The sequence below is a fragment of the Taeniopygia guttata genome, chromosome 7 (genome assembly GCF_048771995.1).
Source record: "Taeniopygia guttata chromosome 7, bTaeGut7.mat, whole genome shotgun sequence".
Taxonomy (NCBI): Eukaryota; Metazoa; Chordata; class Aves; order Passeriformes; family Estrildidae; genus Taeniopygia; species Taeniopygia guttata.
Window position 1 is genome coordinate 8,857,934 of NC_133032.1, and position 23,383 is coordinate 8,881,316.

At 39.3% G+C, this 23,383-nt stretch overlaps 1 protein-coding gene across 2 annotated transcripts in view; it reads left to right on the forward strand.

Moving 5' to 3' along the window:
* Nucleotides 1–23,383, forward strand: part of CNTNAP5 (contactin associated protein family member 5) — a 414,440-nt gene that overhangs the window by 208,449 nt on the left and 182,608 nt on the right. The window contains exons 3-4 of one of the 2 annotated variants that reach the window (XM_030277243.4): nt 421–531; nt 7,859–8,052. In XM_030277243.4, coding sequence (XP_030133103.4) covers nt 421–531; nt 7,859–8,052 — 305 coding nt within the window. The remainder of the gene's footprint in view (nt 1–420; nt 532–7,858; nt 8,053–23,383) is intronic. The other variant, XM_072932032.1, reaches the window with a different exon arrangement.

A 23,383-nucleotide genomic window follows, 5' to 3' on the forward strand; every position in this document is an offset into this window, starting at 1 on the left:
TTGTAACTCCTACATTACATACTTGTTCTGTGGAAAAACTGTAGTGGACACAGAACACCTGGGGTGTTCTCTAAGGTCTGCCAGGACATTACTGCACTCTTCCAGTGACTTCTGCAATGAGAGTCAATGCCCTCTTTAACTGCAGGGTAGACAATCAAATCTCATTCACTGAAAGGACAACATTTTCCACTTTTGCAAGCATTCGATGTCTTAATAACAGCTCCCATGTGGCTGCTGTCCCACCATACTGGGACATTTCTGCAGGTTTAATTTCAGTTCTCACATGTGAATTCAAGCACAAGCGTGCTGTGTGTCCATTCTCTGTCTACTAAGTAGAAAAATCACCACCTGGAGATAGCACAAGTTGGCATATATGTTGCTCATATGATGTTTTGTTTTTTGTTTTGTTTTCCTTTTTAGATAATTGTGATGATCCATTGGTATCTCCCTTACCTTCAGCTGCCCTTACCAGTTCCTCTGAGCTCTTCAGTACTCACAGTCCCAGCTTTGCAAAACTCAACAGGCGAGATGGTAAGGTTGCAGTATAAAATACCTAAACTGTTTGTTTTAATCTCTTTTACAAAGAACAACTTTCTATGCTGTTTGTATGCAGTGCATTCAGAGCCAAGCTGAATAGAGCCATTAATTTGTGCCCCTGAGAGTGCACTGTGTAGGAGCTATTTCCTCCTTTAATATAGAAAGCTTCTATTAATTTTGAAGATCTCCACTTTTCTTGTAGAGATATCATTAACAAAGTTCAGACAGTCTTTTTGCTTTGGATGAGTTCCCATATTTTAAGAGTTTAAAGGTCATTAGGTTTGATACCCTATTTTAAAATGTGTTAAAGTCAATAGCAAGTAGGTATAAAATTGCAGTGGAATTCAATGTTTATACAACCCTGCAGAAATAGTGAACGTGAAAAACAGCTGTGCAGACATTTGCCATCAAGAAAGTTTGAGGTCCAGATAATGAGTTTACGTACCAGGTGGAATTATGAATGTGAAGCATAGTACCAGAAAGGAGAAGTTGGCAGTATTTAGGGCATCATTTGACATCCTGTTGCAAATTTGGATTGTCAGCTCTCATCTTACTTCCAAGGCAGAGCCTCTAAAAGTGGAAAGACCTGTATTATCATATTACACATGAATTTAATTTTAGGAAACACTAGAAAGATCACTAATAGAAAAAAAGCTTTAATTGAAAATAAACCAGAATTTTCATTCTTAAACATCCCTGAAGTGTGTTTTAATCAAACACCATTTGATAAATCTAAAGAAAGACAGTAAAGGGTTATATGCTTAGCACTAATCATAAGGAGTTGCTTGGACATTAAAGAAGTGTTAGATGGGAGTTAAAATATCATATTTTAACTTTTGAACCAGAGTTCCACAGCAAGTACAAGGTCATGGTTGTATGACCATATGGTTACTACTCAACAAATGAAACATTGAGCATGATATTTGAGTTTGCCCTGCCTTTGTCTCCAACTGCTGGCTGAGATGGTGAATAGACATGCTTATGTGATTGTGCAGATGTCTCTAATAGCTAATTTTATCTGTAGAAAAGAGGAAGAGGTTCAAAATCAGTATTGCAAGTCAAGCTCTGGCTGTACTCTGTACTAAAGAGATATTAAAAATGTTTGAAATTATGACAGTGGTTTCAATTTAAGGTCAGAAATTGAAATAGGTCTAGTTAACTGTCCCGCCCTAATTTTGTCATGTAGTGAGGGGTAAGATATTGTAGTTTTTCAGCAATCACACTGGTAAGGTCCATGCTGTCTTTTAGCCCTAGTCATGGGAACAGATGACAAAGTATTGAAACAAAGCCTTAAGTAAGGGGGTTGTTTCAGCAACTTATGTTTCATCTTTTGAATGCTTTATATGATAATTGATGAGCTGAGACAACACAGGGACCTAGAAGCTAAACTCTACCTTGTCTAATTCTTTTGCTGCATGGACTTGTGCAGGAATGTGCAGTTGTAGTGCTAGCAGAGTTCAAAAGGGGGATTGCTGTGGCTTAACCCCCAAAAAATGAAGTCTCACACAGCTGCTCACTCCAGCATGGCCTTACCACAGCCACGGTCCTTTCAGAGGTAAACCTGCTCCTGCCTTCCCCATGGCTGCAGTCCCTGCTTTGTGGTGGGCTTTGACATACTCCAGCACGGCCTCACGCTCAGCCACAGTGCTTCAGGGAGTGCCTCCTCCAGTGTGCACTTACCCTTGGCCCCCAATCCCTTCAGAGGTACCAGCTGTGCTACAGATGTAGCCACAGCCAAGGCACGTTGAGCTGTACCTGCTCTGGCATGGGCTTCTTCACAGCCACAGCCCCCTGGGCTGTCCTTTTGCTGCAGACTGGCCCACAGGTCACACCCCTGTGCCTTGAGTTCACACTGGGGTTCCTGCCTGCCCAGTGCACAGGAGCAGCAGAGATGCCCTGGCCACTTGCCAGCCCAGGAGCCTGGGCACTGCTGTTATCAAAATGTTCCCAGGCCCAGCAGTCAGATGATAAGCAGTACAGCAAGCAGCAAAAGCAGAAAGGAGCTACTAATGAGCAGTAGACTCTAATAAGCAGTAAGGGAAGCAAGCCCCATGGCAAGCACAGAAGCTGCTGATTAATAGCTAACCAGCAGTAACAGCTGGAAATTCAGTCTAGTATATCCATTCAAATCTGTAATTATCTCAAACCCTTTGAGGCCCCCGTTGGGCACATATCCTGGACAAACTCCAGCCACTCACTCCCCCTGGTGGGATGGGGCAGAGAATCACAAGAGTAAAAGTGAAGCCATCACTCTGAACATCCCCCTTTTCCTCCTTCTGCATCCCCAGCTGTAAATGATGCATGATGCTGTGTGGGATGGGATATCCCTGTGGTCAGTTGGGGTCAGCTGTCCCAGCTGTGTCCACTCCCAAATTTTGCTTACCCCTACCCTCCTCACTAGTGGTGGGGTGTGAGGAGCAGAAAAGGCTTTGGCCTCTGTGTTATCAATTCTCAGCAAGAACAGACATCTCTGTATTATCAACACTGCTTCCAGCACAATTAGGCCATACCAGCTACTGTGAAGAGAACAAGTCTACTCTTGCCAGAGCAGTGCCTGATCTTGGGTTGAAGGATCAAGCAGTGGTAGATAGTGGCTGTAGAAACTTTCTTTGACTGTCACTTGAATGCAAATAGTAGTTATCTTTACAATAAATAATATTTCTTAACAAGGACTGGGCTGTGGCTTTCTGATAGTATTGAATGGTTTGATGAGTTGGCTTAGCTTTGCTTCTAATTGATAAGACAGTGCTGCAAGGAACAGAGCATCTGGGTAGAAAGCCAGATTAATATATTTCTTAATGTAAACCTGAATGCAACAAGTGAAGATGAATTTATAAAGCATAACCCAGTCCTTTATTGACAGAAAGTTCTAATTCATCAAGTTTATTCAGTAATAGATAACAATAAGTAAAAGGCTGTTGTTTAAAAAAAAAGGGCCTGCAGTAGTAGAATGTGCCACTTAAAAAAACAAACACTGACTACCCTTGAGTAAAGCTTTGTGTGAACAGCTGAAAGCACTTAATTAAAATGCTGATAAATCTGTACTGGTAATGCTAAAGAGCTAGTATAATTCTGATAAATACGATTCTGAGGTATGAAATATATTATTTTCCCATGAGAGGGATTTATCAGCTTCTTTGTATACAGTAAATAAATAATGAAAAATAATAAGAAAATTGCTACAGTATGACTGTATCACCTAAGATTTTTCAGTTCATATTAGCTCTCAGCCTGAATAGTCAGTATATACAATTATGTATGAGAATATAAAGCATATATAATGTCAAAAAGAATTTATTTTATGGCCAGAAAGTGTTTGATCTGGGCATTAAAGTAAAATTCTGCAGCAGGGAAGCACTTAGTTGCAGTGGGAAGTCCAAGAGTTTTTAGTGCTGTATATAAAGCCATTTGAGCTGTTTGCAAGGCAGGTAGGGTGGAAATAATAATTCCCTTTGCTTTGTAATAATCAACTACAAATAAGTATGGGCATCCTGAGCAGCCCTGGGGAACATCAAAAAGCATTGACTGTGCAACACTGGGCTTAAATGGAATTTTTGAAACAACTATGGCAAAATGTACAAACAGTCTGAAAAAGAAACAAAAGTATTTGATCATATTTCTTGGAATCATATGGGTCTCCAACTGAGAAACCATCAGATCCGTGCTCTCCACATATTTCTAACATTATGATTTGTTGTCATGGAGAATATGAACAATATATCAGATTCCTGTGGTATTGTTTCTCCAGTGGGGTATTTTCCTATACCATACCATGTTGAATGCCTCCTTTGAAATAATCCCCAGAAGATGTGAAATGTGTGAGCTGTGAGGAATGATGGTGTAGCAAAATGTGCAGAATCCTGCTGATGCCAGTGGGAACCTGGTGGGCAGAAAGGGGAAATACTGAACATCCTGTCTCTCAGTTTTGTGTGAGAGACAATGGGACATCTTAACACACCTAAAACACGTGTGCAGATCTGATGAGCATAATCAAAGCCAAATTTTTGTCTGGTTTGCGTTTATGCCACAGTTAATAAAAGTCGTGTGGTCCTCTTCAATATGTTTGTGCCCAATTGCAGGAAAAAGACGTTGGGTTATGCTTGTATCTGTTCAGAGGACTTGACATCCTGTAAATTGAGTCTTCAGTAGCCTGTGTTGTTGCCTGTTAGAGCCTTCTTGTCCTTTGTCTTGGGCTTGTGCTGGCAAACATTCCACAGGGCAAGCATCAAGGTGGGTAGAGGAGCAAAGGGCTCTAAATAGTTGCTCTGCTTTAGTTGAGATTTTTTGCTACTAACGAGAAAGAGTACAGGATGGGTTGTTAACACACTGTCAGGAATGATGTGCATAAAAGAAGTGAGCAGACTGCTGGAAAAAATGCCAGTATCCCTTGTGCCACCTACTCTGTATGACAGAGTAAATGTGGAGGAAAAAGAACATTTATTGATTTTTGGCTCTTACAGCAGTATTTGGTGAGGATTTGGGATAACCAGAAGCAAGCAGAAGCTACATGTTTGCTTTACTAGCAGAAGTGAGAGAGGCCCAGTGGGAAAAGTTTCAGTTCTGCCCTCAGTCATGCAGCCAATGCAGCTTTGCTATTGCAGGCATTTTAGCTGCCATCCTTACTCGCAGTAGAATTACTGTCCACCTGTGGAAATAGTAATGGTGGAAGACTTGGGAGAGGGAAAACACAGTGGGCTTGCTTCTCCACGGGAAAAAAATATACTAAGCAGCTGCTGTTCTGTGAAGTCATGGCCTGTAACTGATAACCAATCTTTCTTGGAAGAGCAGCTTTGGAGAGGTGATGCTACGAGCAGGTGGCAGTGCTGTGTCTGCAGTGCTTGCATCTAAAGAGTGACATTCCCAGCAGACAAATGTGCTTGTCATGTAAAGAGAGATGCAGTTCAGAGATACCATGCAATCTATGATTTTAGGGCTCAAGCTCAGCACAGATCTCCCAAATTTCTGTTCAGTGTGTATCATTTGTCTGAATTTGAAATTAGAAGCCTGTGGTGTTGTGCTCAAGCTGCAAAATAGCAGTGTACAGTGAAGCCAAACACTTTTGTTGAAAGTGTATCACATTCCTGCCACTTCTAGCAGCAGAAAGGAGAAAGCCTAAAGTAGATATTTAGTTATGATGTTTGACATACTACTGGGAAGCATCTGTGCTAACAGGCTTGGCTTAAGAATTTATGTATAAACTAGAACATAGAAAGCAAAGTTTTTGTGTTTTTTAATGGAAAACTCACAAAATATTTTTGTTACAAGTTATTTTCCTTCATCTAGTTGTTGTTCTCTGTGTTGAATGAAGGAAAGTTGAAAATGCCAACTTTCTTTTAAAATGTGCTGAAAACATAAAGAATAGGCTCCTTTGAGTCGTGAATGGAACAATTTTGCCAGAACTTCTGAAGCAGATTTTTATATAAGTTACTGGAATAAAAAAGGCAGCAACCACTGTGTTCAGAGTCTATTTTAGATACTGGATATTAAAATCCAAAGGAAGTTTGCCCTTGGTTCCTGTGTGCAATAGTCACAATTGTGTGTAGGAGAAATCTGTAGTTTGCTGTCTTTGAATACAGCTCTGTAGTTTGTACCTTAAACTTGTACCTTTCTATATGGCACTTAAAATATCAAAATAAAAAAATGTGGTGTGAGAGGTAACCTTGTTAGGACTTTTAACAGGAGGCATTATAGTTTTATATAAGCTATATATAGGTATGGAGTTGAAAGAGCTCTGAAGTAGTTGAAGAAGAAATCAGCGATGAAATTCCTAGTAATTCTCATTAGGTGTTTCATGGCATGCTCATAGGACAGAGTATTCTATTTAAGGCAGGTAAAATAATCAGTGATGATGAAGACTTCTGTTGTGATTGAAAGGGTAAATCATGGCACTCAGAAGTAGTATATGTTGGTTTGGTTGCAAACTCCTTTCCCTGGAGAGTTCTTGTAGAAGAATGGAGGCCGAGTCATCCAGGGAAGCAGGAACAATACAGGTATGGTTCCATTCCAGTAGTTCAGGTAAATCCTATATTAATAAATTGTAATAATGACAATTCTAACACCTACTCTTGGACAAAGGGATTTCAGTTGTGAATTGGAAAGTACAATGCCAACCAGGAAAAAAAAGATGTTTGTAAAAGGGCAGAGTTACTGAAATTGAGTTCATTGATAGAAACCACATTTATTAATTTTTCAACTCTATTCACTTCAATGAACTTTTAATGGAGCAACTTTGAGACAGATATGTTCAATTTTATTCCCAATGTGATTGTGTTCACTGTAGACATGGTGGAGTGCTTTTCCAAACTTCCTTAAAAAAAGACAAAACAAAAAGGTGTTGGGTTGCAGAAGCAGTAGCAGCCTCAAAATTTGCTGTCTTGGCTGCTTGGTTGATGGCTTTTGTTCTTCAGAGCTGCATTGGTTGCTTATTGGTGAGGCTGAACTGACCACCAGATGTATGCAGAGAATAAATGTGTGCAAGGAGAAACAAGTTAAAGAAAAATAAACATAGCCTGTAATTTTAGGGTGTAAAAAAAAAAGCAGGAGACAATAAAATAATATATTCCAGTCTGAATGATTTGCTTTTTAATCATAATCTTCAATTTTCTTCCATATATCGTAGTGAGCAAAGTGGTAAAATGCAAGCAGTGGTTGCAGTTCTGTTTCATTGGCTTGGTGTTGCCACAGGCCTGTTTAACCTCTGGAGGAATTCAAGGAATAGTGCAAATCTTTACTTTTAAAGAACAAACATGAATTACAAGCTCATGTCAGAGACAGCCTGCTTTCCAGTGTGAAGGCAGTCCTTTTAGGTGTTCAATCAAATGGTTTCTAGCTTTACAACAAATTATCTGAAATGCATTTATAAGCTGTAATTTAACAATTTTTCCAAATACTTAACAGGGCTAAATAAAAATAACTAACATTTTGCATTTCTTTCAGAACATAGCAAAAAAGGAAAATATCAAAGCAAACTGCAAGTTACAAGTCCACATTCCCAGAACTGCAAGGAGGGAATAGATATGAATTTTTTTTTTTTTTGTGATTGAGCATGTGCCAACCTCATTGATATTTGTACAGCTGGAAAAGAATAAATTTCCATAAAATGTCTTAGAAATTCAAAATTCCTCATGAGCTTTAGGTTAATGAAGATAACCTGATGGAAGCACACCTCATGTAGTGTATTTCCTAATACTAAAATATGAAAAAACAGCTGAATGCTCAAGTAGAGTCCTCTGTGATGACCTGAAATCGTTAAAGGTTCTTTATCAAGCGTAATTTTTTTGTGCTGTCATTGTTATCTAAATCTCCCCATCCAATCTTTCAGGAGCTGGTGGCTGGTCCCCGCTGGAGTCCAACGAGCAGCAGTGGCTGCAGGTTGATCTGGGAGACAGAGTGGAGATCGTGGCGGTGGCCACGCAGGGCCGCTACGGGAGCTCGGACTGGGTGAGCGCCTACGCGCTGACGTTCAGCGACACCGGCCGCAACTGGAGGCAGTACAGACAGGACGACGCTGTGTGGGTAGGTCCGACCTGGCAGTGCCTTTGGCCCCAGAGCTCTTGGGTCAGGCTCCTCTGGGTGACTGGATAAGCAGCTCTGGTTTCACAACTGAGGAGTGCTGCAGTGGTGAGAGAGCAGACCTGAGCGACTCCACGGGGTGTTTGATCTAAATGGGTTATGGCACCGACTGTCTGTGTAATACAAGCTTGAGCCCTCAGGAGTACATTGCTTCTCAGACTACAAGGATGATCAGGGCACTTAAAATGACCTGTGTGCTTTTGTGCCTGGTTGGCTCTGATTCAGGCACACCAGGGTAAATGGGGCTAATCACCTTCGTGCTTTCTCCAGGAAAGATGAAAATTAATTCTATGCCTTACACGTGTTTGGCCAGAACAAGCGAGATCATGCTGAGGAAGATGGGTGGTAAATTGTTCCTCAGCTGGAGAAGCCTGGAGTGGCAGCATGGGTTGTGGGATGATTTAGGAGACACACTAAAAGCAATAAAGGCTTTTTCTAATACTTGATGCAGACTTGGCCATTGCTATGTCACAAGTTCAGTGTGTGCTGTTGGTAGGAGTGCATGGGGGCAGCGGTGGCACCACAGGTGTGGATGGAAAAGTTTACAAGCTTTCCTTTTCTACAGAAAATATCAGTTGTTAGTGAATGGGTAAAAAAATGGTCAGATTCTCCCCACGCTATGTGGTGAAGTTCTGTGCATCAATAACCCTGGTAGCATGAAATAATGTCGCGTTAAATAAAACAGATTCTTCACGAAAATAAAGGGGAGCACGTTAAGGTACAAGTACACTTATGTTTCTTTATTGGTTAATACTTTGCTTAAATGCTGTGTCACAAAAGCACATTTTGCTTCCAGAATATAATGACTGTGAGTGATGAGAGCTGGGATACAGCAGGAAAAGGGGAGAAGGGCTGCTTAATTTTTCCCCAAGTGTGTGGTGGCAGTGGAGATGCATGTACAGGGAGGTGAACTCCTGTGCATCTAAAATCCATGGTATCATAATTTTGTTTTATCATGGCTTGACTCAGGGAAAGCTAAGGAAATCCTTCTTCCCTTAGGAATGCAACTTTGGTCCTAAGATGGTCATAAAGTTGTCAAGTGCTTCACCTGTCACTTGAAATGTTATTTTAGGCTGTCTTTGCTCTGATTGGTATGTAAATATATATATATATATATATATTTTAAAGCAGTGGAATTTGGACTGAATATACTGATCATTTCATCTGTCTCTTGACTTCCACTCCTGGGAATCTGAAATCCATACTGACATATTTTTACAGATTTGGTGTCAGTTAAGTGCTTCTTTGCCTGAAAATATTATGTGGTTTGTTGACATTTTGTATTAGGGCAAATTAATTTTTTATTATGTGTCAAACTTTTCAGTACTTTTCTTTCTGGAAACCCTTGAACTTTTATTTTCTTTTCTAAATTTTTCTTTGTAAAGTGAAACTTGAAAAGACAAATAGAATTTATCACAGCAAATCTTAATTCCATAAGGATTAAATTTATGAGTTTCTTATCTGGCACGTAATACTGCCCATGAGAGTAAAAACAAGTCTAGCAGCATTTAACAATGAATTAGGATTATGAGCAACTTGGGCTCTCTTGTTTTACTAGAGTGATCAGGCATGAAGTTGATTCAGGGCAGAAACTGACACAGCTTCCAAAGCCTCAGCAGACCTGGATGCTTGCTTTTTGGAGAGATATTTTTTGTACATGTTTGTAATGGAAACCACCATAGACTACAGAGGATATTTCTCTATATAATTGAGGAAAAATGAAATAGACTTTGGGTGTGGAAAAGGAAACAAAGAATTTGGATAAATTTACCATTCATTACCTTAGTATCTAGGAGTCACCCTGACCTAGTGAGCCAGTAATGTAATTCCAGTCCAGAAGAACCATTTGCTCCATGTTCCCAGAGAGCTTGAAAGGTTTGTTAGGATGCCTCACCAAAGTTTCCTGATGGAAATATATGATAATGTAAATCCAAAGTAGGCTCATTTGACATTTCATTAGACACTTTAGTCCACCTAAACAGGCAAGTCTCATTACCACTTAAGAACTTATATGCTTACCCATGGAATTAATGAAGATCAAGAAGTCCTTCTGTACAATTTTTATTCTAACTAAAGAAAAAGTTGATTTTTTTTCCCTGGCACTTTTGGATTTTCTTCACTGAATTAAATTAGATCTAGAGAGCCATTCGAAGCACAAAGAGGAAAGCCAAAGAGGTTTTTAGTAGCGTGTATAGAATTATAATTTCTAATTATGCAGTGTTCCTCTTTTATTGGCAGTTATCCTTTCCTTAGGGTTTTTTCCAGCTAAGAAGAAACATAGAAGTGTGCTGTCCAGCTGAATGTTAAAGGTTTTTTCAGACCCTTGGATGAAATGAGGACAAGCACAACATGGTGCTTGCCCTGAACATCTGACTCTTGAATAGCTGTAAGGGAAGTTCTGCATTGCATACCCCTAGGAAAGAACCCTTGCCCTTGACTTAAGGTAGTGGACCATTTCAGAAGGCTGGGAAAGCAGCCCCCCAGGGTAGCCTCCACTGTCACAATCTGTGGCAGTGTACACTGTTCCAATCTGTCACAAGTGGGGTAGTTCCAGACTTGGGGATCTCTATCTGTGCTGGCTTTGGTTCAGTGATGCTTTTTGCTCAGCAGGAATGAAAACATCACTCAGTTTTCAAGACTATTTCCAGCACAAACCCAAACCAGACCCCCATACCAATTACACTGCTATGAAGAAAATAAACAGTAAAACACAGCATTTTTCCTTTTTATTTCTTTTTTTTTTTTTTTTTTTTCCCCAGGGTGGATGGGATGGTCTGTCAAAGGGTGATTTAAGCCAGTAGTTTCCTCTATCAGCGTTGAGGTGGCAAGTTACCAGTCCTTTATTACTATTCAACCCAAGTCAGATTTGATCTGTATTTTCTCACAGCCTGTGTGCATGACTCAGAGAGAAAGCCGTGGTGTATTCCCACTTGGTGATGCTGCAGTGCTCTCTTGGAGGAGCATGCTTGTCCCAGCCTTTCCCCGCTGCATATCACCAGGCCATTAACCACATTTGGTGGGGACAGCAGGAAGGCAGCAGGGCCCTCAATAATCCCCAAGTAAATCTGTCCAGATGAAACTTTTCTTAACGATCCCAAGAATGTCTGATGGTCCCTATTGCAAGTGTTCTGATGCTCTGAGCAGTTGTTGTGGGTGTAAGTTTGGTCCACCCATATGGCAGAGATGCTCTGCAGTGCATGGGAGACCTGGGCACATAAATTCTTTATTGGGCTGCCAATAAGACAGATGTTTGCACACCAGCATATATGACATATCACCAGTAAAAAATCCCTTTCTCTTTATAGAGATTACAAGGCTTATTATCCTCCTCTCCCAGCTTGCATACAGCTCCCATCAACTTCCCTGTTAATGAGGACTGCATAGACAGATCGCGGGGAGAATCAGAAAACCTTTTAAGTTTTCACTCAGCCTGTGTTTATGATGTTAGTAAATTCTGCAGCTGGAGTTGAAGACAAGACGGATTAGCCATTTAAAACCAATTTTCCAACCCCATTTGTATTTAAATAATCTTGTTACAAAAGGACTCTGTGGTTCAGAGCAAACTAGACTTATAATTATATTTTCAATATGGATAAATCAGCTATGTGTGGACACACTAGCTATTGATTGGGAGACATAAAACATAAATCTTACTGCTTGTAACAAGTAAATGATTTTTCAGTGTTTTTAAGTGTTGAATAATTCAGAATTTGCTTTACCTGCATACACATCACAGCTTGAGTCAGGTCGAATTGTGTATTTTACTGGGAAAAAAAGTCTGGGTTGTGATACAATGCTATTTCATTTTAGATTGCAATTTTTATGCTATCTATATTGAAAAATACTTTACAAAGCTGAAAAACACAATTATGCAGGAAGGCACAAAGGAAGGGATGACACAAGCATAGATGTATGCAATAAAAGGAGAAAAGAGATTTTCTTTATACAAAGTTTTGAAAGGAGAAGGAGAGCTTGTGGAATTTGAGATAAAGGGAGCCTTCTCTAACAGTGGCAGAGAAGGCTTTTATATTAGAACAATGAATCAGTGCAGAAAGGCAATGAAGAGGGAAAATGGCATAGATGGCAAGGAGATAGTTCACACTCTGTGCAGTCCCATTCACATCTAGGGCACACTGAGCAGGAGTGTGCTGGTTCGTAATGGTCAGCTGCAATCAGCTGCCTTGGTTGGTGAATGTTCTGATAAATCTGCTGTCCATGGCACATGGAAGGCAGAAGATGGCTCTGTGTGAAAGAGGGGCGGAGAGCCCTAACTCTAGAGCTGCATCAGAAGATCTGAAGTGCTCCTGTAGTGTTGGACCAAGACACATTGGTCATGTAGGGAATAAAGCAGAGCCCCCCTCCTGTAGCAGTGCCCCAGTGGTGTGGTGCTTCTCACAGGTGTGAGGATGCTGTGCAAGGGTTGGAGAGTCGGCAGGAGGCTGAGGATGCATTAGGAATGTGTAATTTCCAGGGGCCCAGGGAAAGTGTTTAATAGAGGTGGCAAAGATCCCTTGCATTCCCTTTCATTGGGAAACTTCTTGCTTGCACGTGTGAGCTTTTGCTGAACCAGAGGCTTTTCTAATGAAGTCTAGAGGAGGGTCACCCTTAATTGGCTTATAAATCTACAGGGGTGCTGTAAACTTTCCCATTCCACCCTAGCTGGATAATGACTCTGGAACTGTTTTGGTGAGTTAATTATTGTGAACATAGTTAGAATATTAATCTTCTTGTCAGATTTATAATTGTGCTAATTTATTCTATAGCATCTTTTAGCTCCCAGTTCTAACACCCTCCAAGCAAGACCAGAGCAAATTTCCACATGCAGTAATGAGAAGTCCCAGATTGTTTGCTTGGGTTAGAGAATGAGTTTCTGCTTGTCTTGTTACAATGCTTCCTGCTATACTCGTATTAAGATATGTTTAAACTCCTTTATGCACAGTAATTATTGCCAGTCAAATAGGTGTTAAGCAGTAAGTATCTATGGATTATTTCCTTTCTCATCACCTTTGCTCTAACAAAAGAAGAAGAAACAAAAATCAAATTGCTACTTTCAAGTAGGAATGCAGAAAGCAATTCAGTCTTGCTGCAGGGAAACAAGGTTTTCCAGAAGTTTTCATTGCTATTTTATTACAGATTTTGAAGAGTCTACCATTATCCCTTTGTTATAATTAGGACTGTTCAGATTTAAGACTGCCTGATTCTGAGATGCTGTTTGGATGTTACTAATTTGCTTCTAATTCTGGCTGCAAACGTGGCCTCCTGAGCACATTCTCAGGAAATCTGTCTTTCTTGATATTGCCAGGGCAGTTCTTCTGTTGGGAGGATAATTCAAAGTGTCAGTATATCTGTTTTTGTTAAGTGCACTCTGTATAGATTTATGTCTGAATAAAATGGATATACTTAAATTTCAAATAACCCTTTACTGTCAAGATACTGGAGTTAGCCTTAAGCTAACTGAATTTTATATTAATTCCATGACCTTATAATGTGCTTTTATCATTGGTTAACTGTAAAGTGATATTAAGGTGGAGTCTAGATAATTTCATGCTGATATTAACATGTTATCCATCAGCAGTGTCCTCAGGAATTCTCTGTGCATGGTGTTTGGCAGCAATTCACTCTGACCCAGAAAAAATTGCAAGAAACACAGTTATTGACAGTTTGTGCTGTTGTTACTGACTTCCCAGTCTTATACCTTTGCAAATTGCCTTTAATGTATATTTTCTGTAACCATTTCAGGAAGGCTGAGAAATGTTCTCTAATTTCTCATTACTGGATATTCTCTGTGACCGTGTCTCTCTGATGCTTTTGTGCTAGCATCTATAGGGTGCAACTCCATAGTGTTGGCCATAATGGATTGGAATGGGAAGAGTGGTTGGCATGGGTCTGGTTGGTGATGTCTGGTCTCAAAACTTAAGTGTCTTCCAATTATTTCCAGCAGTTTTGTTTGCCAGAATCAGAAAGCTGTTGTTTTCTCCTCCAGGCATCTACTAAGAAAATTTTGTTTGTGGTATGCTAAGATGGTTCATGTGAAAAATAGGGGACATTTCCTCTTAGATGGTGGAGTTTAGCCAGCAACTCTTATATCAGTAGACCAAGTTTCATTATTTTTGTTTGCAAATTATGTTCCATGACATTTGAAGCCTTAAATAGGTGCTTTTATAAATTCTGAATAAATATAGAACAAATAGGTATGTAATCCATATGCCTACAGAGTTCAGTGAGTTCCTTTGCAGTTGTTTGGTATATTTTTGGAACAAATGAGTGGTTCTAGCTGTCTGAAAAACCAATTCTTTTGTGAGGAACCAACTAACAAGAGTACTCTTATTGTACTGTTATGTACTGTAAAATAAGACAAATTTCCTGCTGCTGAAAAGTATGTCACTTCACTTCTACTGATTCAGTAGTAGATTAGATCAATCCAAATAAATAAACTGGTTTGAGTTGTAGTGTTCAGGTCTTCAGTAGCTGTTACAAGATTGCACTGATTTTGCTCTGAGCCCTTTCTAAATATTGGATTAATCCTGTAGTGAGAAGTTCATGAGCAGAGAAATAGAAACTTATTGCTTGTGGCTAGTGAAAATTGTACATGGGAGAGAGGCAAGCAATGAAAAAACCATTGCAAACCCCTCCAGGACTGGCAGAGGGGTGTGATCTTATGTAGACACCAGGTTTAGTGATGAGACACACTTGTAAAGTGATTGGAAAGAGGAGAAAGGAGAGGAATGGAGATGAGGGAAGACAGAGACAGATGGAGAGCTAGAGAGCTACAGTCAGTGACCAGAGCTTTGGTGTCTAAGATGGAATGAAGAACAGTTTCATTACATCTTCAGTCAGCAGCAGCAGAAACCGAGGGTTTTTCATTTCTGCTCATCCTCTTCTTTTCCCCTTGGTTAGCAGATTTGTATTCCACCTTGTGTTAATGTACCCAGTGTTTCCTGCTGCTAGACACTCATCAGCTGCAGAGAGACCCCTACAAAATGTTTCTGAGGTACTTTCTTGAAAAAGTGTTGTTTTCACAGAAACTCCAGAACTAAGATTGGATCTTTGCATAGTGGCAATGCAGGAATGGGAAGATGGGAAAACAGATAGGCCCAGATGATTTATGGGGTGGACCCTGATTTATTAAAACTTTCATTTTCTTAGGCTATTTGTTAAAGGTCCCACGTTCTGCAAGTGTCTTTGGTCGTGTGGAAATTCTGCCGCATTGCTCTTTTATGATCTGATTGGGAGCCTGTTGCTGTCCCTGGGGCCCTTTCCCATCAGGGATCCCCAAACTGTGAGGATAATGAAATGTTCTTCCTTGAATGAACTGAGGTGCCAATGCTTTTTTTTGCTTTTTCGTCTTAACTGATGTGTAAGCTAAGGTGACCTTGTTATATATTAAAAAAAGAAAAAAAAAAAAGTGTAGGCATGCAATTATAATTGTCTGATAAGTAATATTTTTTTTCTTTTATGTAAACTAAGAAATTCTGTAGTGACATCATCTTTACAGGGCTGGAAAGATGATCTTTGCAGAATTCCTTCCTCCCAAACCCCTAGTCATTTCAGCTAATATGGATTTATTTTTTTAGGCTGAAGAAGGGAGTTTTGCCTTGCATAAAGAGCTTTAAAATTATTTGTTTTCATCATCATTAAGAAATTAGTTTTATGAGATTTATTCATTTTTAACTGCCCATGCCTGTGCTGGGATATTTCAAGTCTGGAAACAGTGTTTCTTTTATTATTGATATAGAAACAATATAAATATTGAATATATTTTATTAGATCTTTTTCCTATTTATAAAACAAAGAACAATTAGTGAAAATAGTGATATTTAAAAAAATAACTCAGTTATTATTCTTGTTATGAAGGACCTCTTTTAATATATTGCTTTATCAGATGTGTACTCCAGATTTTACATCTTTTGGTGACTCCCAAATTTTAGTGCCTGAGAACTTTCAAAACACTTATGTAATCATTAATCTTGAAGGTTATTATACCAATTGTACTTTTGACTCTCAAAGCTGTTTCTCAGGGAATAGGGAAAGATAGAAGTCCTTAGAAGATTCCTTGAGGTACAAATAAGTAAGAACAAAATTTGTCTGTGGAATGAATAAGCCTATTCCTTTGAAATTTAACGTAACTGGAATTTTTTTATGTGTGTCTGACACTTTAGGGGAGCTGCCTACACCTGCTCTACTGGAGTTAGTTAACATTTATGGGATTAGTAATCAAATGTGAAAATAAACTTCAGCAAACCAAAGTAAAGAGTAAATCCTGACATATCAGTACTGGAAGGACTTTTACCCTTCAGGGAATAAATATTCTTAAATATTGAGAGTTGAAGGTACAAATGCAGCTCTGGAAACATGATGAAAGATTCCATATATAGACTACCTTACAGCTTGAAGGAGAGGTGAGATTTGACTCAAATAAAAACTAGTCAACTGTTGTGCTCAGAGAAACTAAATGTGAGCCACATTTTATTTTAAATATGCAGACTCCCATATGAGTGATAAGAATGGACAAATCTTCTCTGGAAAAGATTCTAGCTGACTCAAGATAAGATTTGTTGAACTTTTTGGAAAATTTGTATGGAAAGATTTTGCCTTGGAGTATTTCAAGTTTAGGTTCAGCTTGCGAAAATAATGATTTCATTTACAATAACTTCCATTTGGAAATTAGAATTACCATTTGAAAATCCATGTCATGGTTGACTCAGGAGAGTCTTTGTCTTGATAGAAAGTCAAGAAAGCATCAGAACATGTCCTAGTTAATTTAGGAAAGCTGATCTAAAAGAGCTTTACACCTTTTTGCTCAGCAACTGTTTTAAAGACTAAAGCAATTCTAGCAATGACTAGCAATTCTATTCACTCTCCTTCCATAAATCCCCATGGATCCAAGAGGTGCAGGTCCTTTTGGCACTGGCATGATAGCCAATTTTGGCTGATGCTTTCAAATCTTTTCTCTGGGTGCTTTGGGGGAAAACTGAGATTCTTAAGATTGCAGGGCAGGAATTCACTTGTACTATCAAAAGAAAATGGCAGTCTGTGTTCTGGATCCAGATTTTGTATTTCTGTTATACAGTTTGCTGACACAGGGCGACTTTCTAAACATCTAAAATGTGTTTTATTTGTGTCGGATCCGAACCTCTGTTTTCCTCTGGGCACAAATGCTCATGCTGCACTACAGAGCTGGTCCACAGTTATTCATCTCTCCTTGCTGAGTCCTTCAGACCAAGAGTGTCTGTATGCCAGTTAGAATATGTATGTGCCTGCTGGAAAAATCTTAATGTTAGCAGTATACATTAATGGTAATACTTGTAAATTCCATATGCTCAGCAGATGCTTTCTAATTTAGGCTTCAGTTAAAAAAAGTTAAATAGGATAAGGAAAGGAAAAATACTGAAAATATGTCTCCCAAGAAGCCTTCTGTGATCTGTTACCAGTAAATTAATAGAGATAGATTTTAGTCAGGAGAGCAGATACTAAGAATCATCCTCTTGAAGGATACCTTACAAATACTGCCTTCTTGCATGACACAGTACTTCAGGGAAAAGACTTTGTCTCCAAGGAAGAGGGCACACATCAATATTGTTCCCATAAAGCAGTCTCTGGATAAAAACTATTCTGTAGAGATTTAGGAGAGATTTCCACATCATGGCTTCTACATTGTTTTGCAATGGAATCATTGTTCAAGCATCTGTCACTTTGTTCATTATGTGTCTTCACAATGGGTAGTTTTCCTTGCTTATAATTTGTGTTCCAGATGTATGTATTCAGGCTTTTATACAATATGTACATCCAATATGTGATTTTTCATAAGCACTCTCTAATATCTTTACACTTTCTAACTTCTGCTTTTTTTCTTGTTACAAATTCACAAGCACACTACCAAATCCATTAATAATTTATGCTGAAGAATGTTTGAGATTAGTGCACTGAAATGTGCCTTTTCTTGGTTTTGTTGCCTCTGAAAAGGAGATCAAAACTCTTGGTTTTAGTATTGAGAACACTTTTGTAATGTCTAAAACAGAGTTAGATCCCAGAATCAGAACCCAAGTTCCTTATTACATCAGTGCAGACAGCTGAAGTGTGCAGCTGACTTTTGTAGAGAGCACTTAGTATTAACAAATTACACCCAACAAACCATAACAAAGTTCAGTCAGCCAAAGCCAGGGCTATCCCTATAGAAAGATTTCACAAATTTCAACTAGTTGTGATTTGTATCACAGTCACGTAGTTTATGACTGACACATTTACAGGTAGCAACTCCTTGTTGGCAGCAAACCTTAAGTTCAGATACTATAGCAAGGAGAAAACATTCTGATGTGCTCTGCTATCCTACTATCTGCAGAACCTGTGGGACTCATGAAAATAGACACAAAAAAAGGGAGAGATAGCCACCCTTTATGAAACTGGCTGTTTGAAATCTGACGGCCATGGAGGTCATGTCTAGTAGCTTCTGGATGTGTTGGCTGAATTTCCTCACAGGAGAAGGGGAATTTTGAGTACTGCAGGAATGAAAAAGGCATCTTCATGCTTTATCCTTAATGCTATTTTTTCTTTTTTTCTTCTCTCAATTAACCTTTTTCCTTAACTACTCTTCTGTCCCCCTTGATTGGGCCACAATACACTGCTTTTGTTTTGGTTGCTTCTCCAGCTGGAGTATATATTATAGTGAAGAGGATAGTGGAGAGTAACCTAGATAGCCTTTATTTATGGAATTCAGAGGTATGTTTAATTTCTCAGTGTGAATTATCAAGGGGAAAAGGATCTAAAGACAGTTACAAAGATTCTGGGATTTCTTAATACCTCCTTCCTGTTACTTCTACTTAAAGCAAATGCTAACTGACTTTGAACAGTGCTTTCTAAACCCTGTGAGGTTATTCAGGTACAAGTAACTACTCATCTGAATGAAGGTTTTAGCCCGTGATCTGGCAAACATATGGGCACTTAACTCATGCATTTACATTTACAGAATGAGCCATGAAGCATAGCAATTTAGAAATGAGGAAATCTGAAATGTTGATTCCACATACCTCTGTAATAAAACTTCCAGTGGTTCCAGGATTTCATCCCACACCTGTAATTAGGTGCTCAACATAAGATATTGTAGACTGGGGCTTTGCAATTACATACTTGCTGAACTTGAAAGTTACCTACTTAGTTGTCTTATTTGCTCTGGAGATTGTTTTTTCTCTTTTTTTTTTTTTTTTTTTTTTTTCTTTCCTTCCCTGGAAAATGGTTTCTCTGCCAATTTGTTTATCTTGAGGGCCTTTCTTCATGTCTACACTTTACACTTTGTGGATGGCCAGAGCCATTAGAAACAAATGCATATCTGCAGTCTGATTTTTAAAACTGCAGCAGCAGCAGATTGCCATGAAATAAGGCCTTGATCTCACATTATCCTTCACCTAACTTTGCTTCTTCTTTTCCTTCTGTCAAGGTGGAGGTCAGCATTTAGTGCTTAGCCTTAGTATTTGAAGGCTTATAATGGTATCGCTGTTTATGGACACTGTTTTATGTCCATGGACATTATTACATTATTTGGTTATAGCCCTGTAAAATATGTGTGCTATTCCAGCCTGAGAAATATGTGCATGTGGTTATGCATACATCACTCTAAAGGTTAACAGAATTGGTGATCTGCAAAGAATATTCTTATGAAATTAACTCACAGATATTTAAGGCAGGTTTCAAGAGTTATTGGCAAACATGCAGAGCACATATGTATATGTGTAAAAATATCTTAAATTCATAGGACAGTGGAGAAGCAAATCCGAGACACAGAGGGAAGGCAGAGTTTCAGGTGGCGTTCATCCAGCCAAGAATGCAACGATGATGATTTATAATTACTGTGACCAAAATAACGATGATTCTGCTGCCACGTTTTTACCATAGCCTTGGGGGTATAAGTAATTATGCAATGATCAGTTGATTCTACATATTCACAAATTTAGCTATTTATCATAATTGGTTTAGTCCCTTGGAATTAGTCCAGATTTTTACTTCATACAGTTGGTTGTAAAAGGGAAGGGGAAGGAAGCAAATTTCCTTTAGCTGCATACACCAAATCAAAGTCTGATCTACACTAACACAATCCTCATTATTGATTGCAGTACTTGCTTATTCTTCCAGGTTAAAAAAAAAGGCAAAAAATAAAATAAAAAACAACAATTAAACTCTCACACAGAAGCCATCTATGTCTCCTTTTTGGAGATGCTTTCAGTGGGTATAAAAAATTAGCTGATTCACACTTCAAAACACACCTTTTCTACATTTTATCTGCATTTTATCTGCTGGATGTTCAGTGGTCAAATTAGATTGAATTAGGAGGATTCAGACTTTGAGTTTGCTTTCATGCCCACCAAAGATTTTCCCTGGTTGTCACCACCCTAATATTGTCATTCAAGGAAATCATCTGATTTCATGGCCTCCAAGGCCCTTGTTGCTTATGAAGCCATTTTATTCTTGACTGTGCTTTTGACAGCTCTGTAGCCAGAAAATATTTTGTCCCATTCCCTCTATCCTTAACAAAAAACAGACCCTGCCAAAACTAAAAATGCCATTGACTTTGAGGTGAAAAGAAAGAGGCATGCTAAAGAATAACTGAAGGATGTACAGGTACACAGGCAAATTCCTGGATATTAGCCCAGAATTCCATGTTAAACTGAACAGCAATTTTGATGCTGTTTGTCTGTTAGATTACATAGTAACTAGAATCCTCTTGCTTCCTTCTAGGGACCCTTATGCATTCAAGCACAAAACCTAATGCAGCATCAAATGATCCCAGAGGGTTTATTTGTCTGGGTAGCAGCAGGCAGAGTGATAAACAAAATGTCACAGATGAAGGAGCAGTGCAGGCAGTCCTACATGTCTAGCAGCCATAGACAGTGAGCTGTGGCCTGTTATCAATTTGTCTTAAATCATGCAATTAGACATCTTTCTTTATCACATGCTAATCACTACCTTCCTGGCCCAATTATACCTGCTAGCTTTCAAGCACATGGCTATATAAATGGGGTCACTGTAATTAAGATTTGGCAAATAGACTGAACTTTTTCCACATTCTTAATAGCTGGTTACAAGCTGAAATTGCAGCATTTATCTCTGTGCAGCCATTTACTTCTTGCTACCTTGAGTCATTCTTCTAGGTCTTGGTATGCCTTGGACCTCCCTTGGGGGCAAAAGCACAGCTGTTCAACACCAAATGCTTCATTTCCTGAGGTATTCCCATGATAAAGTGAGTGGTTGTGGCCAAGAGACACATTCAGGTTCCCTGTGGTTTTCTGATCTTCTGGCCCAGTGAGCCAGAATGAAATGATTCTTCTCTTAGTGGCAAATAATGAGAGAAATGATGGCTCCATGGTGAGCCTTCCTTCAGACGAGATGCAGAGCTGAGTCCCAAATCCTTCACATCCAAATGAGCACAGGTGTTTCATTCCCAAGGTGTCTGTTTCTTGTTATCTTGTATTTTTCCCAGCCATTTCCATTTGTAATGACATCGAGAACACTGCTGGCATTAGTGACCACTGCCTTATTAGTAGGCCCACCTTCGGGAGGTAGAACATTAGCAGAAGCAGCAGCAAAATATCTGCTGAGATACAGATAAACAGGACTGCAGGAAATTGGGGAACCTTTCTGTTGAGTGGTCAGAGTCCAATCTCCTTGGTCAACCAGATGTTTTCCTGAGAGGTTTAGGATCCCCTTTAAATTTCAAAGGCTTAAATCTGCTCAAATCCTTTTGTGAGCCTTTAGATGAATCGAGTTTTATGGTTACATAAATTTTTTGGCAGTGGTAGATGGGACTTTGTTCCACTGCAAAAGAACTGAAGTAAAATGGCAGTAGACTTAGGCAGATCAATATCACTCTTCTGTGCAATTTTTAAAAACCAAAGTTGCAGCAGAAAAACCAGTTATTGCAATGCTATTTAATTCATTTAGCAATAGAGTGCATTGATTGATATTGTCATAAATAACAAGCCACTTCATCTGTGCCCCCTCGCTGCCCTATCATATTACACGTGCAGGCTAAGATGAAAAAACAGCTGCAGCCCTTCTGAGCCTCAGGCTAACAAGCCTTATTGATTGCACTTGTCGTGAGTAATCTAAAGCTAAAAGATAGCAGCCCATAGGATTTGTATCTAAGCATCATAGGCCAGGTTTGAACCCACACCATTTTCTAGGTGGGTAGTGCCTGTGGAAGCTATGCTGATTTCTAGGCAGCTGACATGTTTTACTGGAAACAAGTGCAACCAGAAGAGTCGTGTGCTGAGCAGTGATTGGCAAAATCAATCCTAATTAGGCTGCAGATATTCAAGACCACTTCTAAACCTGAGCCTTTTCTTGATCCCCTTTAATTATGTATTCAGATCAAAATGACACCCTGAGCTATTATCCTGCTTGTTAAACCCACTCAGTTGCTTGCTGTCTGAGCAAATGCATCTAGGTTTTGCTAAGAGCCATAAATGGTTGCCTCTGTCAGTCTCTACACTGAGGGAGCTGCAGCTGTGTCCTTCAACATCTTAGATTTCAGGGCTCACTGCAAAACTTTGGAGTAACTTTGTGCAAGTTGACTTCACACTCAGTCAAACTTGAGCTGTCACTTGTTCTTTTCCTCTGTGGGGCTTCAGAGGTACCTCCTTTATAGATGTTAAATCAGAGCATTTAGAAGTATCTATAGGGGAACAAAAGGCATTTCTTTTGTTTGCTTGTTGGTTTTTATCTCGCATGTGAGCTGTCACTCCTTGCCTTGCCCTTCCCAGAAAAAGGAAGAGAAGAGCATAATAGATATGGGAGCTTAGAAGCTTGATTTTACTGATTAGCAGGGCTGACAGTCAGGGGCAAGAGAGGAGCAAAGGCTGCTTAATCAGTGTGCCTTTGGGGGCTAATTCAGTATTGTAGACATGACCTTTTCTTTAAAAATCTGCTGCAGACACAGATTTCTTGGGCCATTGTGGCATGCCAAGGTGTGAGATGGTCATCGACACTGGGCAAAACACCTTAGCCAGCAAAAAAATTCCCTGAACTTGCATATGAGTGAAATAGCAGGTAGAACAGGAAGGTAATGGGAAATGTATTAAAACCATATTTATAAATTATTGATTTTTTTTTTTAAGAGGGATGAGCAGAATACTTTGAGGCGATGTACTGTTCTTCTGCAGTTGCTCATTCAGTAAAAAGATAAATTATGTATAAAAAAGAAAGCTAGAAAATTTGCAAGCGTTAAAATAGGTGCTATTGTGGGGCACACTGAAGGTTATCCCAATGAAGGTGTTTGCTTTGCATG